We start from the raw sequence: 21,997 nt of genomic DNA, 5'->3' as shown, positions 1-21,997 counted from the left end.
AATAAAATAGTAAATAATAAAATATCAAATATATATTCTACACTTAGTTTCACAAATTAAATGATATTTTAATTGATATAATATTTTAATTATTTTTAAATTACATATTGTATAAATATAGTTAGTTGTTTTATATTGTATAACTATTTAGTACTTCTGATTTTAGAAAATTCAAGTTTTAACTCCTATGTCACACTATACTTTATAATAATTTTTTCAACACCAAAAATTCTGATGATGATTCTTTAGATGCTAATGAGTCAAATGATGATTTTTAATGAATTTTAAAAAATTGTATTGTTCCTTTTTAAATTCATAATAAGTTTATAAAAATATAAATTTTTTGAAATTTGAACTAAAATACAAGTCATATTTCTATTTTATTCGTTTTGATTTTTTTAATATTTTATTTGAATCCAAATGAGAGTATTTTTTATTGATATTTTTTTTAATAAAGTTAATAACGATTACTTTGAGAATTTAATTTTGATACACAGTCAGTATAAAATAATTTTACACGTACATCCAATTATGTGAATGATCATCCAAAAGAATGGATGTGATTGTACGACTGTGAAAGTACATTAAAGTTATACTCTTAACTTAAAAGTATATAAAATGCGTCAATAATATGTATAAGTAGTAATTTTACCTGTATATGCTGTAGTGAATTAACTTGACTTACTACTTGTATAGAATACACATCAATTTTATTCAATTTATACATAAATAACCTAATCATTAATTAATTCTGATTTAGGACATTTGTGTAATTTTAAATTTTATTTATTTTATTGGTGTAAATTACACCAACAAAGAAAAAAATTCACTTGTTTTTAATGTCTTACGTTGTATCTGCTTTCTATATTCCTTTCTCTCTTTTAGGTCTCCCCACGGTTGTTGCTAGAAATACTATGTTGGATTCGAAACCTGAATCGGTGGTACTTCCCTTGGTAGCTAGGATTGTCCAAACAGTAGATGCTGCAGTAAATGCAAATAAATCCGAAGGTGCTGATTTTCTTATATATGATATTGATGAATCGAAAGATCTTAGTCAGGAAGTCAATTGTGTATGAGAGAAGGTGAATATACCCATTTTTGTCTCGTGGAATTTGCAAGGAGCCAAGATGTCTTATCCTGAGGCTTCGAGTTTACTTGCTTCTGGTGCTTGACTCATCTATGTTGCTGCGTCATTTTTTACTTAGTTTTTTCGTTTAGTGTTTTTGCAATACCTCACTATGTTGTGCGTGTTGATCCTTGCAAGCTTTGCACTATTATGAATCTTCTTAAGTAACAAAAGTTTTCTTTATTGTTTTCCTTTTGTATTTGACATCATTATTTATTTGTTTACTTATTGTTACATAAATTTAGTTATGATACTGTCAATATATCTTAACATTTTTTTAATATTAGTTTTTATCGAGTTTCGGTGGAGTGGGTGTGGCTGGTTTATCTGCTTCACTATTGACATATCTGCTACCAACAACATTAGAAGATCTTCTTGCTCTTGGCATTTGTTCTGCTGGCGGGTATTATGATTTTCTATTTTTATTTGTAGTTGACTTCCTTTCTTATTGCTCAAGATTGTATTCCAAAATTTGTTCATATTGTGATAGAGTTGATGATATCTCTGATCTTAAATTTTGTAAAAGGAAACATATTCACTACACCAATTTAATTGAATAGCTACACTTAGTTTGTGACCCATATTTTAAGAGTCACTATTAAATAAAATTGTGACACTTATCTCTATAATTTTTTAACCGTCAGTATTTAAGTATTTTCAACAGTAAAATTGTAATGTCTTTTCACTGCTTTTTCGTTTCTCGAGAATCCTAATCGCCATTTATCTTCGTTTTTCTCTCATCCTTCTTCATCATAAACAAGTTACAACTCACCTCTCCTGAGCCAATAACTCACTGCTTCCTCTTCAAAAATTCATCCTCATCTTTATTCATTCATTCCGTTTTTTCTTCTATTCGTTTTCCATAGATTTCGAATTCAACAACATTCAAATCAAATTGTATCCTCCAAATTCCAAATCACGCTCGAATCGGAAATCAATTTTTGGATCAGTTTCACGCCTAAATCTGGAGTATTCTCGTGATTCGAGCTCGGATTTTATTCTTGAAGCACGCGAGTAGGGTTTTCTTTGAGCTCTCCAGATTCAGCATCAATGGCGTAGTTATGGAAACAATGTAGGAGAACGACATCGTTACGCGGTGGGACCGAACACCGGTGGCGAAAACAACTTCCTCCAATTCGCGTTGGCGGCGGTCTGGAGAACGCGGCCACCGGGGGCCAGACTCCTGATGCAAGTCGCCGCTTCCACAGTAGCAGCCATCAGCAACAGGGAGACTCCATCACAGTCTCCGATGCCATCAATTCTCGCTCTGAGATCCACCACCGCGGCCGTAGAAGGTAGCAAAGTCTCCGAGCAAATTGCTGTTCTTTTTGGTAAATCTATGATCCACGTAATCTCTAGGGGAAAAATTTGCAAATTAGGTTTCAAAATGATCAAATCCTTATATAATCATGATTGAAATTTGAAAATTGGGGATAATTTGACTTGGATATGCCTTATTTGAATTTGGTAGCATTGAAATAGAGAATCTGAATATTATAATTATGCTTCATCAACAGTTGTATGTGCATTGTATGAGAGGAAACTGAATATTATAACATTGACTTTAACAATGCGTTCCTCAATGGGGACTTGCATGAGACGGTCTATATGGCGCAGCCAGAAGGCTATGCGCACGGGTCTGGTGTGGTATGTAAACTAGAGAAGGCACTCTATGGGCTGAAACAAGCCCCACGAGCCTGGTACCTCAAGCTCAGCAGCACCTTATTCAGCTTTGGGTTCACCAGTACAACCTTGGATCCATGTCTCTTTATGCGTTCCTGCTCGATGTCCACCACTTATCTCCTGGCCTATGTAGATGACATTCTCGTCACGGGCACCAGCGCCACTGAAATTGAAAGCTTAATTCAACAGCTGCATGCGGTATTCACCCTCAAAGATCTAGGAGAAATGAGCTTCTTTCTCGGGGTCGAAGTGGTCAGGGACTCGCCGGATTCCCTTCTTCTCAAACAGTCCAAATACATCAAAGAGCTTCTAGGAAGAGCCAACATGCCAGATGCCAAACCAGTGCCGACTCCTATGCTCAGCAATCCCAAGCTCACAGCAAGCATGGGATCTCCCTTCGAAAATCCCTCATTATACAGATCTGTGGTAGGGGGCTTCAATATGCTACCATTACCAGACCTGAGATTGCTTATTCTGTCAGCAAGGTGTCCCAATACATGCATGCTCCATCAGATATGCACTGGAAAGCAGTTAAGCGGATTCTTCGCTACCTGGCCGGGACAATTGACCTAGGGTTACAGATCCACAAGAGCGACACCTTAAGAATCATGGCTTTCAGTGATTCTGACTGGGCCACAGACACTGATGATCGCAAGTCCGTATCAGGATACTGTGTTTTCCTTGGCACGAATTTAGTTACCTGGTCAAGTAGGAAGCAGCGAACAGTCTCAAGGTCTAGCACAGAGGCTGAATTTCGGGCGTTAGCTGATGCTATGACAGACACAATTTGGCTGCAAAAGTTACTACTAGAGATGCGCTTACCACTTGGCCCAGCACCCACAATGTTCTGTGACAACCAAAGCACAGTACTGATGACCCGAAATCCAGTTCTCCACAGTCGATCAAAATATTTTGAGATAGATCTTCACTTTGTACGGAACAGAGTAGTGCAGCAACTAGCTCATGTAGTTCACATACCCTCACAAGACCAGCTTGCAGATATACTGACTAAGCCACTGTCGCAGGCAGCTTTCCACAGTCTCAGGCCAAAGCTTCGGGTTGCCACAGACACACCAAGACCTCCTGTAAGTTCAAGGGAGGATTTCAATGAGACTATACCAGGGAAGCAGCACCCCTCAGGTTAAGGGAGGATGTTAGGAGTAGCGTATAGGCAGTTAGTAGTTAGTGGCTTGGCACCAATTCTGTTATCTGAATTCTGTTATCTGAGTTGTCAATCAGTTAGGAATGTAGCTAGGAATATGGTGAGCTGGCATCAGTTTGTTACAGCCCTCACTATGTATAAATAGCAGATCACAGCTCAGTTTAGGCTTCACTTCTATAACCGTAATTTCTAGAACTCTCTCTCTCAAATTCTGGAATTCTCTATGACTCTCACAACACTTTAACATCTTCTTCTACTTCGTTCTTCTTTTCATCTGATTCTCTGATACCTTTCAGTAATTGTTGCACAACTTTAAGAGTATAGCTCATTGTTAGTGGATTTTAATTTAGAACTTTTGTATTAGCATTAGCATTTATTTAAATCATGAGATTAATCCTTAATAACATTACCGCATTTCAAATTGTGATAATTAACATCATTCTTTAATTGATCACTGATGCCGAGGAAAGACTACTTCAGGCAAATTAATCTTTGGTGAACTTGTTGTAGAATGTAGATAGAGGTTGATATTGCTTTTTAAAATATTGGAAACAAGATTTTAGAAAAATCATAGATAATGATTATGTTGATGGTACCTTTGCATATAAGTTTTAATGTTTCTTGTATGCCAAACTATAGGGAATAGCTAGTTTATGGTTAACGGCCATGATCCCATCGCTACAACCTTACGAAGCACTCATCCAAATATGCAACTCTGCTTCAGCAGCACAGCTAGCAGTTTTGTTTCTTGCTTTAGGACTAATTTCTATTGGAGCTGGTTGTGTCAGACCTTGTTCCATAGCCTTTGGAGCGGATCAACTCGCAGTCAAAGAAAACTCGAACAATGAGAGGTTCTTGGATAGCTACTTTAATTGGTATTATACCTCAATAGGAGTTTCAACTATCATTGCATTGAGTGTAATTGTTTACATTCAAGAAAACCTGGGATGGAAAATTGGCTTTGGAGTGCCTGCAGGACTAATGTTCATATCTGCTCTCAGTGATTGTTTAATTTAATGCAAAAAAAAAAAAATTGATACAAATCAAGAAGAGAGTAAACTACAAGAAAGTTACATGTTTATTAAGATTGAAAGGAAAGGTCATGAATCAATGCAGAAACCTTTTTGAGGTATTTAAATTTCATTTTATTTATTAGTTAATATTACAAAGATAATAGAAGTCATTCATTGTCTTGTAAATCTAGTATTTATGTGCTAATCATACTTTGTCAAAGGTATTTTTCAGAGAGGAAGAACCATTGAAGCTGAAGTTGAATTTAAGAAGCTCTTGGGAAGACATACATTGGCATGACCTTACATGTTAGTGCCTGGGAAAGCATCTCTTGAAGCTAAGATGAGAAAAATGGAGGTAACGACATTGACATGACCTTTACATGTTGGCCTAACACATAATTATCTACAATAAGTTACTAAATATTTGTTCCTGTTAACTAAGTCCCTGTTAATCTTAATTTCATGGCTCTTGTTCCTTTAAGATTGTTCTTTACTATTTTATTCTATATTACTACATTCCTTATAGTTGTCCTATGAATGTTTTCTACATACCATTGTATTATTCTAGTTTTCTGTCAAAACTAAACAAAGAGGTGAGATCTCTAATACATGTTTGCCTGTTTGTATTTGGATTTTGTCTCCCTTAACACGATTTAGTCCATTTTTTATTGTAGAATTTGGCAAATAGGCAGAAACTTGAGTGTGGAAAAGAAACAGGTATTGACCGATCACGAATAGCAACGACTGTTAGTGCTTTTCCAATGCTAGAACTTTTTAGATCCTGAAAGGTGAAAAATTCATGCAAAGGGATGGGTTATTCTTTGTTATTGGAGTTCTATTAACTTTAACAAAGGAATTCTAGATATAAATATATACTGCTAGAAGCTCCTTTCTTAGTATTTTCTGCATTATATTGGCAGGACATTTTCTGCAGTGGATTCTGCATGGGACAGAGGTTGCAGTAAAAAAACTTGGGGAGGATGTAATTACTAATGAGGAGAAAGTGTGAGTTGCTCAAAAACCTTGCATTATATTTATTGTACTTAATATATGTTAATGGTTTCTAGACTTGCATAAAAGTGCCAATGCTCAATAGCTTTTCTGAATCATCGACCTCAATTATTTTATTAGGATGCGAAATCTGACCGTATCAAGCAACTTCTTAAAGAGACTGAGAAGTATCTCCAAAAGCTTGGTTCCAAGCTACAAGAAGCAAAGGCTGCAGCAGGTCGCTTTGAACATGATATTGACGAGGCACAATGTGGCAGTTTTCTTGATAAGAGTGAATCTACTCTTGAAAATGAGGATGAAAGTGATCAGGCCAAGGCAAGTTTCCTTTCTGAAATTGCACCTCTCTTTTTAAAGCTTGGCTATTAATAATTATATTGCTTATTTCTTCCAAAATTCTATTTTACAGCATTATCTAGAAAGTAATGAGAAATATTATATGATGGCACAAAGTATAATTTTGTACATGCGGTTTCTTATCAGGGTTTAATAGTTTTGAGTTTTGGTTTATTTATATTCCATTACAAAAATTTACAAAACTTTCTTATCTAGGGGTTGTAGAATAATGATAGATTTTCATTTTCTAAAGAGAAACTGTTCTGAAATTTGTATCCATGTAGTTAAAAGTTGTTGGACCTGTTGCTATTTTAGGAGGAGGTCTTCTTCAAATTTCTATTCTTTCCAAGGTATGATGCTGAGTGTATATGTTATGATCTTCAATAGATTAAGTATTTATGGTTGAGTAGAGACGGGGTCTGAACATCATTTTCCACTTGATTTGCAGATATTTGGAGCCAAATTGTGTGAAGGTGTTTTAGTTGGCTCATTTCTCTCCCTGTCATCAATAGCAGTGGTAGGTTTCCACTTGATTTTTATGAGCTTGGGGTTATGCCATGTATTTCAAACAAATTCAAATGTGCATTAGTCTTGGTGGTAATTTTTCTTCGGATATTTCTAATTTTCTATATTATTATTCGTGAATGCATTCTAATCACTGCATTCTCTCATTTGCAAAGGACAAGAGTTGCTTGTGAAGCAATTGTTGAAGCTGGATACTATTGAGGTTGAACATGAAGCGAAGTTGCGGAGAAAAGTTGAGGATTAGGTTACAAGTACAATTGTTAGCTTTATATATTTGGATTAAGTTAGGATTTTTTGAATTTACATTTTATGGATTATGACTATGTAAAACTTATAGAATTTAACTTTTGAAATATAGTTTCTATTTTTGTAAAACTTGTGAGATTTAGTTTAAATTTGTTGAAATATAATGCCATTTATTATGTTGTTGGTAAACACAAATTATTATTTATAATAGAAATCATTTTTGCAATAATTAATAAAAGAAAGCATTGATGTTGGAGAGATTATGAGAGTTTAAAACAGTCACTAAATACAGGAAAAAACTGTCACAGGAATTAGTAATTTAGTGATGATTTTAAATCGAAAAACCATCACTAAAAATATTGTGACAATTTAAACAATCACTAAATGTACCTAAAAGCAGTCATAAGAACTAGTAACTTAATGACGGTTTCAAATTGTCGCTAAAAGTTTCATGATAGTTTAAAACAGTCACGAAATAGAAAAAAAACCGTCACTGGATTTAGTAATTTAATGACAGTTTGAAAATGTCACGAAATACAGTACAAAAAACACCTTGACAAGTGTTACAAATTAGTGACGGTTTTTATACTTCAAAAATTGTCACAAACAATTTAGCGATACTTCTTACCAACGGTGGTCCAAAACCGTCACTATGTCAGCTGGCGACGCTCAAATCTATGACACTTTTGTTAACCGTCGCGAAAACATTTAGTAACGGTTAAAACTGTCGCCAAGCATTAAAAAAAGCGTCGCCAAAATGTTGTTTTGTTGTAGTGATTGCACTATTATATGGAAAGAGTTGCATGAAATAATTATATCCAATTAATCTTGCCGAGACACTCATCTCTATTCTTTGCTAGCAGTATGTTGGTGGCAGTATATTTGTAACTAATACGATCTTATCCAACAATCACAATTTTTTAAAAAGAAAATAATCAAAATATACATGTCATAGTTACCATAGCAATACGCTGTTTACAAGTAAAGGCATACACAACTTGAATTTTTATAGTAACATAAGATCACAGTTATTAGTTATGCATTAAAATAGTGTTATGTAGAAATAAGAAACACAAACCACACACTCCTTCAATATTGTACAAAATTATTAGTCTACTTTCATACATAAAAGTACACTAATACTCTCAATAAATTAACCACACACATACACCTTATATCTTGTATAAAAATCCAAAATATAATTTATTCATAAAGTGATAAAACACACTTAGCTTATAGCTTTGTCACTTAAAAGTTAAAAAGGAATCATACACTTCTTCCTGCATAATAATACAGGGAATTTATTTATATCATGCACAACACACCACACTCAAATAGAAATGAATATTTGTTGCTTTGATGGGATCTACTTATATCCTCCTCCTACATTTGGTGTCCCATAGAACCTAGAAAATAAATTTCACAAAAAATTGTGTTAGATAATATTGACTAAAGTTTAAAAAGTTACAAGATTGAAAAAAGCAACATTCTTTATGATTTGAGTTGAATGATTGTTACCCAAACTTATTATAGTAAGACTTTCCTGTAGCAAAAAGAAATATGCAACTGCGTCAAATTAACTTGTGTTTTTTTATAGCTAATTGGTTACTTGGCCTAATAATTTTAGTGGTCAATTTGTCATAATCATGAGATTGTATCCATACATAATGAAACCATAACCATTTCCAACTTTATTTATTTTTTAAAATAAAAAGAAAAATCTTACTAACCATCCTTATTTATTCGTCCATTACTCCTTGATTAGACTACTAGTTTTGCAAGGCTAACTGGTAACAAATGCATGCCTTGAAAATAAGCTTCTCTCAGCAAGCAACAAATTTCCTGCAAGAATTTGTATACAAGGGCTAGTTAACTCGAGACAAATTAACTGTACTGTTCTTTTTAAAATTCTCAGAAAGAACAAGCATTGGATAATAAAATAAGCAATGTCAAAAATATTATATAATCGAATATGAAGGAAGCAAATTAAATGACATTTCAAAACAGAAACTTCCTCCATTGTTTTGGTGGAGTGTATAACATGAAAAGTCAAAGAAGATGCAAATTGAGCAGATAGAGAATAACTTACATGTTAAATTATGATTGTACTAATTAACTCATCAATGCTGCTTTATTCGATCGATTCTCAAATTGTTGACTAACTGTAGTGTTTAGAGGATTCTCGTTTGAGCAACGAACTCCATCTATCTCCACCTTCCATAATTCAGGTGCTTCCACGTGACCGTGTGAGAAAGTTTTCATGCTCTCGCATTGACTGATGCAAACTTCAAACCCAAACCTTGGGAAATTCAAAGTTGATGAGTTTCCGGTGAAAAAACTTTCAAGTTTTGGCAGTTCACTAAGAGTCAGATATTCGAGGTCTGGGAATGTGAGATCTTCATGCTGTTTGTTTGCCTCTTGTGTTGCCAAAACTACTGTTTCCAATGACTTACATTTGGAAATCTTCATCTTATTCAAATTTTGCAAGCTTTTGGCAGTTGAGAATGTGAACATATACTCCAATCTGTTGCATTCAGTGACCTTGACTTTCTTTAGAGATGGAAAATTCAAAGTTGAATTTCCTTTGTAGAAGCTCTCAAGTTTTGGTATTTGGCTAAGAGACAGTTTCTCATGTGGTTGATAATCCAGCATTAAACTTTCGAGTGCTTCACATTTGGATATGTGCAACTGTTCAAGTTGAACAAGACATTTGGCGGTTGAAGAAGTGAACAAAGACTTCAAAGATGCACAACCCTCAACTTTTACCGATGTGAGATTAGAGAAGGTTACCCAGGTGTGGTCTAACCCAATAGATTCAAGCTTGTGCAGATTCCTCAGTTCCAATTTTTGAGCAAGCAGCTGTGAATGAATAATCTCAGGCTTTTTTGAGGGAAATATTTCCTTGAAAGCACTGTCGGCCACCCCAAGCATCTGAATATTGGGAAGTGGCACCTTCGGAAAGAAATCAAAGGCAGATGCAGCATCTGAGTCATGAATATCATTAAAGCCTTGCAATGTCAGATATGTTATGTTTTGTGGGTCCAAATGAAGCAGTTCATTGTCAAGCATCATCACACCTGCCTTGTCTATTGACAGTTGCTGTAAGTGAGGGGTAACAACCTGCTCCATTGGATTCAAATTTAGTAAGAAGGACAACACACCATCATCATGACATGACAATATAATTTACCTTCTCCCTTTTTTAAATGTTGCAAAATGCGTAAAGTATTCTAAATAAAATAAAATAAATGAAGCATGCAGAAGCTTATAAGTTAAACATGTGTTATAGAAATTACTCTTCTTGACGATGAAGATAACATGTGATAAAAGATTATTTTACTCGATCAATATAGCTTTTCTTATAAATAAAAAAAGATTTCACATGACAATTGAATTTAAAAATATTTTAAATAAGAAAAGATCAATTTGTTCAACGGTAAATAACAAATTTAATAAAGAATTTGCCACTTTTTTTTTAGTTATAAAAAGGTATTATTGTGACAAAGTCTATTGCAAAATAGTTAAATGGCTTTTTTTAAATAAAATATTAACTCACTATTTTCAGTCTCTTTGTTTAAAATTTATAGATACTCTTAATTCAATCCTAAACTCAAAATAAGAATCAATTCTTTTGAGTTCATTGCCAAACTATAATTTATTGCAGATAATTTCAAAAATATTATTTGACATTATACTTGAAACATACGAGGATGACAAATCAATGGAATTAACTTTTCTCAATAAGCTTATTTTCAAAAGAAAGGCAAAAGTATTAATTTTTTTAAGTAATATCATAAAAGAATTAAAATAAGTTTAGTATTGTATATTTTTTTAAAGACTAAATATTTTTTTGACAAAAAAACAAACTACCGAATTTTTAAAACGAAAAAAATATCTAACATTATTACGTATAACAGGTTATTAATATAAATCGATATATGCATATGCAATTTTGTATTTTCAGCATGCAATTTTTAAATTGACTTTTAGATGTGCATATAAGCTATTACCACATATACAAGCAAAAGATCAGAAATGGCAAAAGCTGCTCGTATTTAGTTGAATATTTGAGATATGCTACTAAAATCAAAATGATGTTAATTTGCTTTGTTAAACTTTTTAAAAAGTCACCGTATTTTATTTTGTATTTGGTAAATCAAAATGATTATTGTAAACCCTGCAAAAATCGGTAAATTATTAGTTAATAAATTGAATTTTAATTAGGAAAGCTAAAAATACAAAACTAATATCAAAATAGGATAGAGCTCGTCGAAACAAAAATTTTGATACCAATTTCAAAAATTTGGCCAAAAAACGGACCGAAAAGGCCAAACCGGTTGAACTGGACCCAAACACTTAAATGAGGCAGCAGCTCTTTTCTTCTTCACAAGCTGCTGCGACGCCATTACAGCAAGGGAGGGAGAGGAGATTCACAAACCCTCACCATTCCTTCCAACTACCATAACTTCCTCATCCGGGCTCCGATCGCCGCACCGTTTGCGGCCACGTGTCGGGCTCGTCGAGCTCTTCAATTCTATCCAAACAAAACAGTAAGTGAATCGGTTTTTCCTAGCTCCATTTCTGCTGGTATATGAATTTCGAGTTTAAGGTTTGAGAAACTCAATTCCTTTATGATTTTTATGTTTTAGGGGTCCACTAGACTTGATTTCTTGTGGGTATTGCCCAAGGATCAGTGGGTAAAGGTAAGAGATCTCAAACCCTAATAAAATTTCTGAATTTAGGAATTTGGGTATTGAGTTGTTATGTTTGGATGTGTTAATTGTGGTTTAGGTAGTGTGTATGTGAATGTTGATGCTTGTTGGAGACTTGTTGGTGATCAAGCTTGGTTTGGGGCTGTTTGATTGAGTTTGGAGGGGCTGTAATTTTGAGTTGTGAGGCTGCCTTGGGTGAACTAAGTGATCGGCCAATGTATGGTTTAAGTTTCGCACGTTTAATATTTACAGTGTTGTGAAAACTTAGGTTAGAGGAACCATAGGATAAGTTGAACTGTTAATTGCATTTAATGAGTAGTTTGTAATGTTGTTGGAGTAAATTGTTGATGAACATAGATTGGAATTATGAGGTATTGATGTTATTAATTTCATGCTTTTGGACTTGCTTATAATGGGTTATATTGAAGTTGATATTGATGAATTATGGTTGGTGATTGTTAATAAATGGTTGTTATGTCAAGTTGATGGATTAACATGTATGAAGAATTGATTTATGTTAATGGCATTTAATTGGTATATGTTGATAGAAGGTTGATAAATATATGATGAGAATTGGTATAGGTGAAGAATTGATGTGAACAAAGGAAAAGTTATTGATGTATGAGGTAAAAGTGGATAATTTTGATGTTCTAGGTTGGTTGAGTTGATTAAAGCTTATATTGGTAATGGTTGTTGATGAATTGAGTTGATATGGTTTTACAATGCAAGTTTTAAATGGTAAGAAACTTAAGTTGGAGAAAAAGAGGTTTTGTTGAAAGTGGTTAAAACCAAATTTTGATGAATTTTAGACGTCCATAATATTCTCCTCAAATTTTGGATTGGGTTGTGGTTTATTGCAAATAAAAGATAGTTTCAAGAGCTTTTGATTGATATCAACTTTGTGGAAAACGGAATTTTGTGGAGAAAGTTATGGACGTTGCAAGTTTAGTGTTTAAATCTGAGTTCAGGGTGACCAAACCGGCTTTGAATGTTTTTAAACCAATTTTCCACTTCTAAACCTCCATTTTCTTCCCTTTAAGGCTTAAAGTATGGTTCTAGGTCCAGTAGGTAAAAGAAGCTAGGAAAATAAGATAACTTGAAGGTGAAGAAAGTTATAAATAGTGGCTTTTATGAAGAAAATAAGGAAGTTAATGAAGTTTAATGTTAAGCTTTGATACTTGATGATGTATTGATGATAATTGCCATGGCTTATGAATAATGATATCTGAGATACGAGTTTCCCTAGGTAAGAACTGTGGCTCGCCACCACGTGTTCCAGGTTGAATCTCGATACTCTGTTGACCCTACGTCGTAAGGGTGACCGGGCACGTATAAATTCCCGGGTATGGATAGCCCCCATTGAGTGATTATATGATGATTGAATGTGAACTCTATGCATAGACTCTTGGGGATGCGCGACGGGAGATAGTCTAAGGTTTTCAGACTTGTCGGGTTGGCTGGATAACCGACAGATGGGCCCCATCAGCCATAGGACAGGCATGCATCATATGCATTTGTTTGTATGGATTGCTATGCATTTCCTGGGTATGCCTAATTGATATATATTACCTGCTATTTGTTATACTTGCTATTTGTACTATTTGATCATTACTTGTGCGGGAACTTGTTTGGTTGCTTGTTTCTGTTGCATTCTGAATGATGAAAGGATGGGGAAAACGGAGGAAATGGTTTAGTGTTAGGTTAAGCTTGAACTTGAGTAAGTTAGGCAGATTTAGAATACCTACCCCTATTTATGGCTTCTATTTAGTACTTAAGTTGGATAATTGAATAACGGAGTTCTAGGATTGCCTATGGCATTCTCAGGACCGTATTTCTTATGCGCGTGGCACTTTTACCATGCTGAGAACCTCCGGTTCTCATTCCATATTGTATTGTTGTTTTTCAGATGCAGGTCGAGAAGCTCCTCACTAGACGTCTGGATCTTGGGAAGCGAAGTAGTCCTTGGGTGTATTTTGGTTTTGGTTGTATACATGTATATATTTGTTTAGCTTACTCTCCAAGTAACTTGTGTATGCTGCTCCTCTTAGAGGATTAGGGAGAGATAGGAGTTTACTTTGATGTTTTGGTGTATTTTGGGGATACTTAAGTATGTTTATATGTATATATATATCCTCCGGCCAGCCTTAGCTTCGCAGGCTGAGTCAGAGGCTAGTTATGTTGTTCCTTGGCTTTTCTTTATCCCTTCGTTTATTGTTTTATCATGTTCCTATTAGGTTTCTTAGCACGCAAGTAATCCTAATGTATTTTTTGAGAAATACATATTTAATGTTAGATAATCTTGCAAAAGAACTAACATTAAATATGTATTTCTCAAAAAATACATTAAAGATTAAATTTTGATGCAATTTTTTACAAGCATAATTATTAAAATGAAATATTATTATTCTTAAAATGTGGTGAATTTTTGTTAAGTATATATTGTTTTGTGATTTTTTAAAAGTATTATTGGTTGTTAACAAAAAAAATTATAAAAAAATATATACTTAACAAAAAATCACCAAATTTTAAGTATAATAATATCTTATTTTTATAATCATAGTAAAAAATTGCATCAAAATTTAATTTTTAAGGTATTTTTTGAAATATATATTTACTATTGGGTATTATTGTTGTGTTTTTAAATTATTTGAAGGCATTTTTGTCGATAGTAAAATTCGGGTGTATTTTTGTCAGCGTTTAAATAATTCGGGGGCATTTTTTGTGGTTAACCCTATTTTTAAATTTTAAAAACTATTTTATTAAATATAATTATTATTATTTATATTTATTAAAAGTCATTTTTAATTTAATTTACCAAATATAAATACTATAATTTTCTAATGGTGGGTAGCTTCTTATATTATATACATGCATTTGGCTCATTATGAATGATTTTTTGGTGAGTGCTCATTATGAATGATTTAAAAGACTTGGATTGATTCGTCAGAGATATATTAAGTTATTAACAAACAAAAAATAAGAATAAGCATATCATATATAAACCTAACAAGATTAGAAACTTAGGAATATTTTTAAGGTAGGAGCTTTCGTACCTCTGCAGTGGAATCTGTTGCAAATTTACACTGAGAAATATCCAACTCTCTTAACTTGGGCAGATTTAGAATTTGCATTCCAGCATAAATGTATGTAAGATTTGGCAAATTGTGCAGAGTCAATGAGGTTAGCTTAGGGAACATAATAAACTCCTTATTTATTTCTTCATTGTCTGCTTCATCTTTTGTTACAATTTCAACCAATTCCTCACAGTTTTTTACATCTATCTTTTTTATGTTAGACATGGGCAATGATGCTGGCAACAAGCTTGTGAGGCTTTTACATCCATTCACAACTACTTCCTCCAAACATGGAAAGTTGAGACTACTTCTTTTAGGATCCTTGTTCCAAATATGGCTTAGAGTTGGCAGATGTTCCAAAGTCAATGTCTTCAAAAGAATAACAGTCATCATGTTTGTATCTTCTTCATTTGTTGGAGCATCTTTCACATCAAATATTGTCTCAAAGGAACCACAAGTCCCAACCACCAACTCTTCCAATTTATGAAGGGAATGTAGCATATGCCATGGTAGTAATGCATTTGATAATGAAATTTCAGAGACTTCCATTCCATGATAAATGTAGCTCAGATTTGGCAAATTCCACAGCTTCAGACAAGATAGTTTGGAGAAGATATTAACCTGTTTATTTGCTTCTTCTTCTTTGGCTAGTTCATCTCTGGAGACAATTTCAACTAACTTCTCACAATTCTTCACTTCTAACCTCTGTATGTTAACTGATTCTGGGAACAAGGATTTTAAGCTTCCACATTCATCAACAATAACCTCCTCCAATTTTGGAAAACTTAGCTTTCTTTTAGGATGCTTGTTCCAAACATGGCTCAAAGTTGGAAGTTTCTCCAAGGTCAATTTTTTCAAAGGAATAACAATATCTGTTGGTGTATCTTTGACTTCGAATATGGCCTCAACAGAATTGTATCCCTGCACCTCCAACTCTTGTAATCCACTGAAGAAGGGAAGTAAATGAGAAGGTAGTATTGCGGTTGTAAAAAATTCATCACACCCTTTCACCACCAGACTTTCCAATTTGAAATCAGAGAAATAGCTCTTTCCTAAGATATGTACTTTATCAAGCCATAAATCTTTTAGCTCCCAATGATTTTCAAGAACAAGATGTTCCTGGGTTTTATTATGTCAGGAAAGTATATATAATAAAAAAGATTAATTAGAACTTTAAATATTTTAAATTTTCTATCAGAAATAACAATAGTGATGAATATAATTAATTACAAAAGAAATAATAAATAAATTCTGAGTTTTTTAATTGAAAAAACTACTAAACATCTTATCAAATTTAATGGACAACATACAAATTCATTTGCCGATAGTTTGAAATTGATATAAAAAATCTTTTATCCCTTGTTTATAAAGGTTTAGATATGGTTAGCATAATTTACTTTCTAATCATTTGTTTGTCACTTACCATTTTATAAATAGATGTTTGGAATTTTATATTTACCCACATTGATCATTTTGTCAAAAGAGGAATGGTAGGGGATCAGCAATTTTTGTTGTTTTGTAACCATCAATTGGCTATCAATAGTATTTTTAATAGTATGAGATTACATCTAATGGTGGGAGATCACTCACTTTTGTTTTGATGGTTAAGTGCTGGTCAGAAAACACAAAAGTTGTTGGCCCCTAGACTTTTCCTTGTCGAAATTATATTAATTAATTATACCTCTTTTGGCGTGACCATAAAACAATGCTAACAAAAAAAATAATATATTGCCAATTTTCATTTCATTTCCAAAATTTATATCAATATATAATAAAAGGATATATGATCAATTTCTTAACTGGTGAATTTTGTACTCAGATCTTAGTATGTTTAACGTAATGATGGAAATAGATTCAAAAGTTTTTACCTGTTGTAGAAACTGGTATGCAGCAGCTACGTTTAGATCATCGAAGAACAATCTTTCAGCTTCATAATAGGAGTAAAATACTTGAAATAATGGTGGTTTCACATTTATTTCTGTTTGAGAGAAAATTTTCATCTTGGGGCAGTCTTGTATGTCCACTCGAATTAAAGAAGGCAAATTCAGTGTGGCATTCCCTGAATAAAAGCATTCCAGGCTATACAGAGATTCAAGAGTTATCCTGTGTAGGCGCTTAAATTCAATAATGTCTTCCGTCCCACTTTCTTCTTCTTTTCCCACTATTTCTTTCAATGACTTACAGTATTCAACTTTCAACTCCTCAAGGTGTATTAGCATTTTTACTGCTGAGGATGTCAATAAACATTCCAATCCATCACAATCATTTATATGCAATTCTTTCAGATTGGAACATGATTGTAGTACTAATACTGTTGTCAATTTACGACAAAAAGAAACCTTCAATAACCGCAGCTTTAACAAGTACTCTAGCCCACTAATGGAGTTCAGCTCATTTAGTGAGTCCAACTTCAATTCTTTCAAGTGAAGCATCCTCTCACCCGCTTCTTTGGGAATATTCATGGTTTTGCAATGTTTGTTCCCATATATATCAATAATCTCTAATTTGGGAAGCATCTTGTCAGCAAGTATCTCAAATGGTGAAGTAGAGTTCTCTCCATCATCATTGTAACCAGAGTACCTAAGGTAAAGTTCATTTAAATAGTGATGAAAGTCGCCTTTATTCATAAACTGCTTCGCCCAAGTGTGATTTGGATTGAGCCACAACTTCTCCACCTTGGAAACACCGTCCTATTAATGAATTAAGGAACGCAAATGATAAGAAACAAAATATATAAGAGAAGAAAAAGTGTATATAGACCCCATGCACTTGCTTATTACCTCCGGATATTTTTGTTGTTGCTTCGGAAACAGGTGCAGCTGCTTTAACTCGGGGCACTCCAGAGTCAATCTTCCAGAGTTTAAGTCTCTTAGCTGTGGCAACTCTGATAGTTTTAGTTTGGTTAAACGAGGAAACACAAACTTTTGTGATCCTTCCACTGCTTCCTCTTGATCTTTTCCAACAAGTTCTTGCAACTGAGCGCAATCGCTTACATCAAGTTCCTCGAGCTTTTTAAGATCTCTGGCCAAGACAGTAGGAAATACACTTGTCAGTTTACTACAACCATTGATAGTGACCTGCTGCAGATTTTGAAAGCCTAGAAGGATTTCTCCTTTGTCATGTTGCCACACACTCTTCAGACTTGTAAGATAATTTAAACTTAGCTTCTTCAGTTGGAATGATGATTCCCAGCTCTTAGTGTCATCCATCTCAAAAATGCTTTCTATGTTGTGGCAGAGCTCCACTCGAATTTCTTGTAAGCTCTTCAAACAACAGAGGACATTTGACGGAATTGCATGCGATGCATCCCAGTCATATAGCGTCAGATTTTTTAAACCAGAAAACCAATCTTTTCGGGGACCTTCTTTACTTTGCCAGATTGATTTTAGAAAAACTTTATCAGAATACAAATGCAACTCATTCATGCCTTCAAAAAATTTCTGTGAATAATGCAAAATTAGTTATCACAAAAATTGAAGTATACTTGTTACATTATTCGAATATTTCATTTGATAATGATCTGCGTAAATAAAAATGTTAATTATAAAGGTCTTCGCCAACTAATTCAAACAAAGTCATGTTCGAATAAAATAAAATGAAATAAGCTATATGTCTTAATTATTAATTAAATGAGAAAATAAAAAGGAAACCACTAATAAAAAAAAAATTCATAAAAGACTTACCTTATTGTCATATATGTATTTTATTGTAGATTTTATATTGTCTTCGTGCCAACACCATCTCTTTTTCTTTTTGTGATGCACATAATATATCTTTTGCAAATTTGGCCCACAGTCCACTTCATTTGCAGAGAAAACTCGCATTCTGGGGCATGCACTCACAATAAAATTCTCCAGTGAAGGGAATTTAAAGGCACAATTCTTGGAGCTGCAGAAACTATTAAAGCTCTCCAATGACACAAGCTCAAGAGTTGTCAATTGTTTGAAAATGATGGGAACCTCCGTGACTACATTTTCTTTTTCTTCCTGTCCTTGTTGTGTTTTCTCTGAAACAATTTCCTCTAGAATTTCACAATTGATTACCTTCATGGATTTGAGTTGACCCAAGCTTTTGGCAGTTGATGGTGACATCACATATCTTAATTGCCCACAGTCAACCACTTCTAGAATTGTCAAGTGAGCGAGAGACACAGACGAAGGTGCTATGGTGTACAAACTTAAACAATTGTTTATAACCAATGACTCTATCTTTTGAAGGACTGCATCTTGTTCAAAGCAAATCTTCTCAAGATAATACATGTTTGTTAATGTCAAGCTTTTCAACTTTGGCACAACCCCAATAGCGGGCCTTCTTGTTCCACCAGGCTTCAATTCTCTAAAGTAATAACAATGATTCAAGCATAAGCTCTTGAGGTTAGGGTTGCAATGAAGGAAACAATATATAATATCAGTATTATTCAGTCGAGACAACTGAAGCTCTTCTAAGCTATCCCTTCTGTAGTCATAGTCCATTGATGACCCGACTAGATGTCGCGGTTCAATGTGCATGGACTTTAACTTGTTATTCATTACCTATATGAAATCAATAATGAAAATTAATGAATTATATACAACATTGCCACATTGACTGTTCTATTTTAATTAATTTGTTTAATTTTTCTTATCCCATAAATTTTCTTCCATTTTTCTACTAGCAAGCTAGAATCTATTCGGAGTTAAAAGACTTGCTAGTATTACCTCCTTTACTTTTATTTCTCCAGTTTTAGAATTTTCTGGAAAAAGAATATTCTTTGTTTTTGCATGCAATAGGATTTCTTCAAATGGTTCCAACAAGTAACAACGTTGAATAGATAGGTCATTCAATGCTGGACAACTTAATTCATAAGCTCCCGATGAATAAAAACTCTTGAATTTTGATAGTTCCAAAAGCTTGACACTAGTCAATTTAGGCAAGTTGAATTTAACAGGACCACTTTTGTCGATAACATCATCTTGTCCCTTCTTGCCTACTATTTTCCTCAATTTAGGCAAGTTGAATTTAACAGGACCACTTTTGTCGATGACAACATCTGCTCCCTTGTTGTCCACTATTTCTCTGAGTTGAGAGCAATCTGAAACCACAAGGCTTTCAAGACTTTCCATATTTATTTCAGTAGTCTTGACTACAGAAACTGAAAATATGTTTTCCAACCTTTCACAATCATGCACCCATATCTTTTGCAATTTGAGATCACTCCATTTTACTTCTTTCTTCCATTTGAATACATTTTTCAGTTTTGGGAGTGTTTCTAAATGAATATCTTGCAACTTGATGTTATCTTGTTTTCTATTATCATCATCAGCTTCTTCAAATATAACTTTGATTGACTCGCAGTTCGTAACCCTCAAGGAACTTAAATTCGACAATCTTCCAACTATATTATAAGGAATCACATGGACCAATTCATCACATTTCTCAATGATAAGAGTGTGTAGTTTGCCAAAAGAATTTTCATGAGCTTCAGAATTCCATATTTTACACAAACTCTTTATGTTACTCAGTTTGACAGTCTTCAAATTTGGAAAAATTGCATCCTGCTTTTGGTTCACAATAGCAAGCTAATTGAATTAGCAATTATGCTAAATACATTTACTGCATTCAAAGTGCAAACAACTCATTTGAAATTCTTTTTTCCTTTCAAAAATTCTATAAATTACATATTAAAAATATTTAATAAAAAAATTAACTAAAATCTAGGAATGATCAAACCATAATTATCATAACTGAAATGGTAATCGGTCCGGTCATATAACTCAGCTCACCTTAATTTCCATCACTACTCACCTCTCACCCACAACAAGAGCAACTAATTTTTTTAACTTTCAAAAAAATATCAACAGAAAGCGATGACGGAGGAGTTCAAAAGCGATGACGGAGGCAAACGCAGGGCTGTCGAGAGAGGAGGAAGAGACAGAGGCGAGTGCAAAATAGGAGGATGATCAATTGCAACATATAAATTTTAAAATTTTTATTTTATATGATCCAACTTTTTTATTTTTATATCATTCAAATTTTAAAATTGGAAAAGTACGAGGAGCCAATGAAATATTTATACAATGTGTACAATAGAGGTTTATGGAGTATTAGACATATAATCATTAGTATTATCTTTTCCCTGAAGCTTTTGGGATGAGTAGTATCATGACATGGTATTAGAGTGCTAAATCCGAAAGGTCAAGAGTTTGATTATTGGTGAACTCCAAAATCAGTTTAACCTTTTGGGAAGATGTTTATTATCACTAGTACTCGAATGGTTATTCTAGATAGTATGAGGATGTTCATTTTGTAACTCAATAGCCCATTGTACACATTATACAAATAGTTCATTGTCTCCCTAGCGAGATCCTAAACATATCTTCAAAATATTATTGAAAACGACAAAAATAACCAAATATAATATTTAACTCCACGGAAGATTGAAATTAACATGCATACACTCCCTTAAATTAAATCTGACTTTTATGATTAGTGGTGTGATGTACTTTTATTCATCAGTGTGTTTTTTTTTTTTTGTCTTTTCTTTTAAATTAAATAACATCGAAGAGAAAAAGTTTTAAAATTTAGGCCAGCATGGACTAATATTTTTCAAATTTAATACAAAGATACAAATTTAAAGAATAAGTGAATTATAGTCTGACCCTAGCATAGTTAAAATTAAACATTAATTTTGATTCAAATCTGCAGCGTAGTTAATAACCAAATTAAAAAATCAACCAATAAAAAAGTAACACGTGCTCAGGATAACAAGTCAGTTTGAATTGACTTTCAAAAAAAGTACTTATTTTTTTATCTTTTTAAAAGGTATATTTTTTTTAACCGACAAAAATAATTTTATATTTAGATTAACTTTTTAAAAAAAATTTTAAATATTAAAAATGTCTTTTATTTTTATTTTTTTAAAATTAAGTTATTATTAGCTTTTTTTTAATAAAAGCAAATTTTTTAAAGACTCAAATCTATTCTATTCTTAATATATAAAAGTAGATGGATAAGTTTACCCACATTATTTTTAAGACATATTTCTCCTTCTACTAATGTCATGTCAGCAATATCGCTTACTTGGTAAAATTTTAGAATCAACCACTCAATTCTTGCCAAATCAACTATTATTT

At 33.2% G+C, this 21,997-nt stretch overlaps 1 protein-coding gene and 1 long non-coding RNA gene across 7 annotated transcripts in view; one reads left to right on the top strand and one right to left on the bottom strand.

The window, feature by feature from the left end:
* LOC107626881 overlaps positions 1 to 21,997 on the bottom strand; it is a 113,542-nt gene that overhangs the window by 84,943 nt on the left and 6,602 nt on the right. For 2 of the 5 annotated variants that reach the window (XM_021115423.1, XM_021115424.1), the window contains exons 5-9: positions 19,583 to 20,419; positions 18,569 to 19,417; positions 17,666 to 18,325; positions 16,754 to 17,575; positions 14,865 to 16,004 (exon numbers count right to left, since the gene is read on the bottom strand). In XM_021115423.1, the coding sequence (XP_020971082.1) occupies positions 14,865 to 16,004; positions 16,754 to 17,575; positions 17,666 to 18,325; positions 18,569 to 19,417; positions 19,583 to 20,419 (4,308 nt within the window). Of the gene's footprint in view, positions 1 to 8,169; positions 8,506 to 8,825; positions 8,942 to 9,188; positions 10,220 to 14,864; positions 16,005 to 16,753; positions 17,576 to 17,665; positions 18,326 to 18,568; positions 19,418 to 19,582; positions 20,420 to 21,997 lie in introns of those variants that run through there. The other 3 variants (XM_021115428.1, XM_021115427.1, XM_021115425.1) reach the window with 3 other exon arrangements.
* On the top strand, positions 11,326 to 14,030 carry LOC107624971. Of its 2 annotated transcripts, XR_001617027.2 has the most exons (4): positions 11,326 to 11,649; positions 11,749 to 11,802; positions 11,891 to 12,028; positions 13,718 to 14,030. It is a non-coding gene; the product is annotated as an uncharacterized LOC107624971 (long non-coding RNA). The 2 variants fall into 2 exon arrangements; XR_002357081.1 differs by having other exon boundaries at positions 11,326 to 11,802.

Source organism: Arachis ipaensis, chromosome B02 (assembly GCF_000816755.2).
Source record: "Arachis ipaensis cultivar K30076 chromosome B02, Araip1.1, whole genome shotgun sequence".
Classification (NCBI taxonomy): Eukaryota; Viridiplantae; Streptophyta; class Magnoliopsida; order Fabales; family Fabaceae; genus Arachis; species Arachis ipaensis.
The sequence above is the reverse complement of the archived record's forward strand: the minus strand, read 5'-3'. Positions and strand labels throughout refer to the sequence as shown.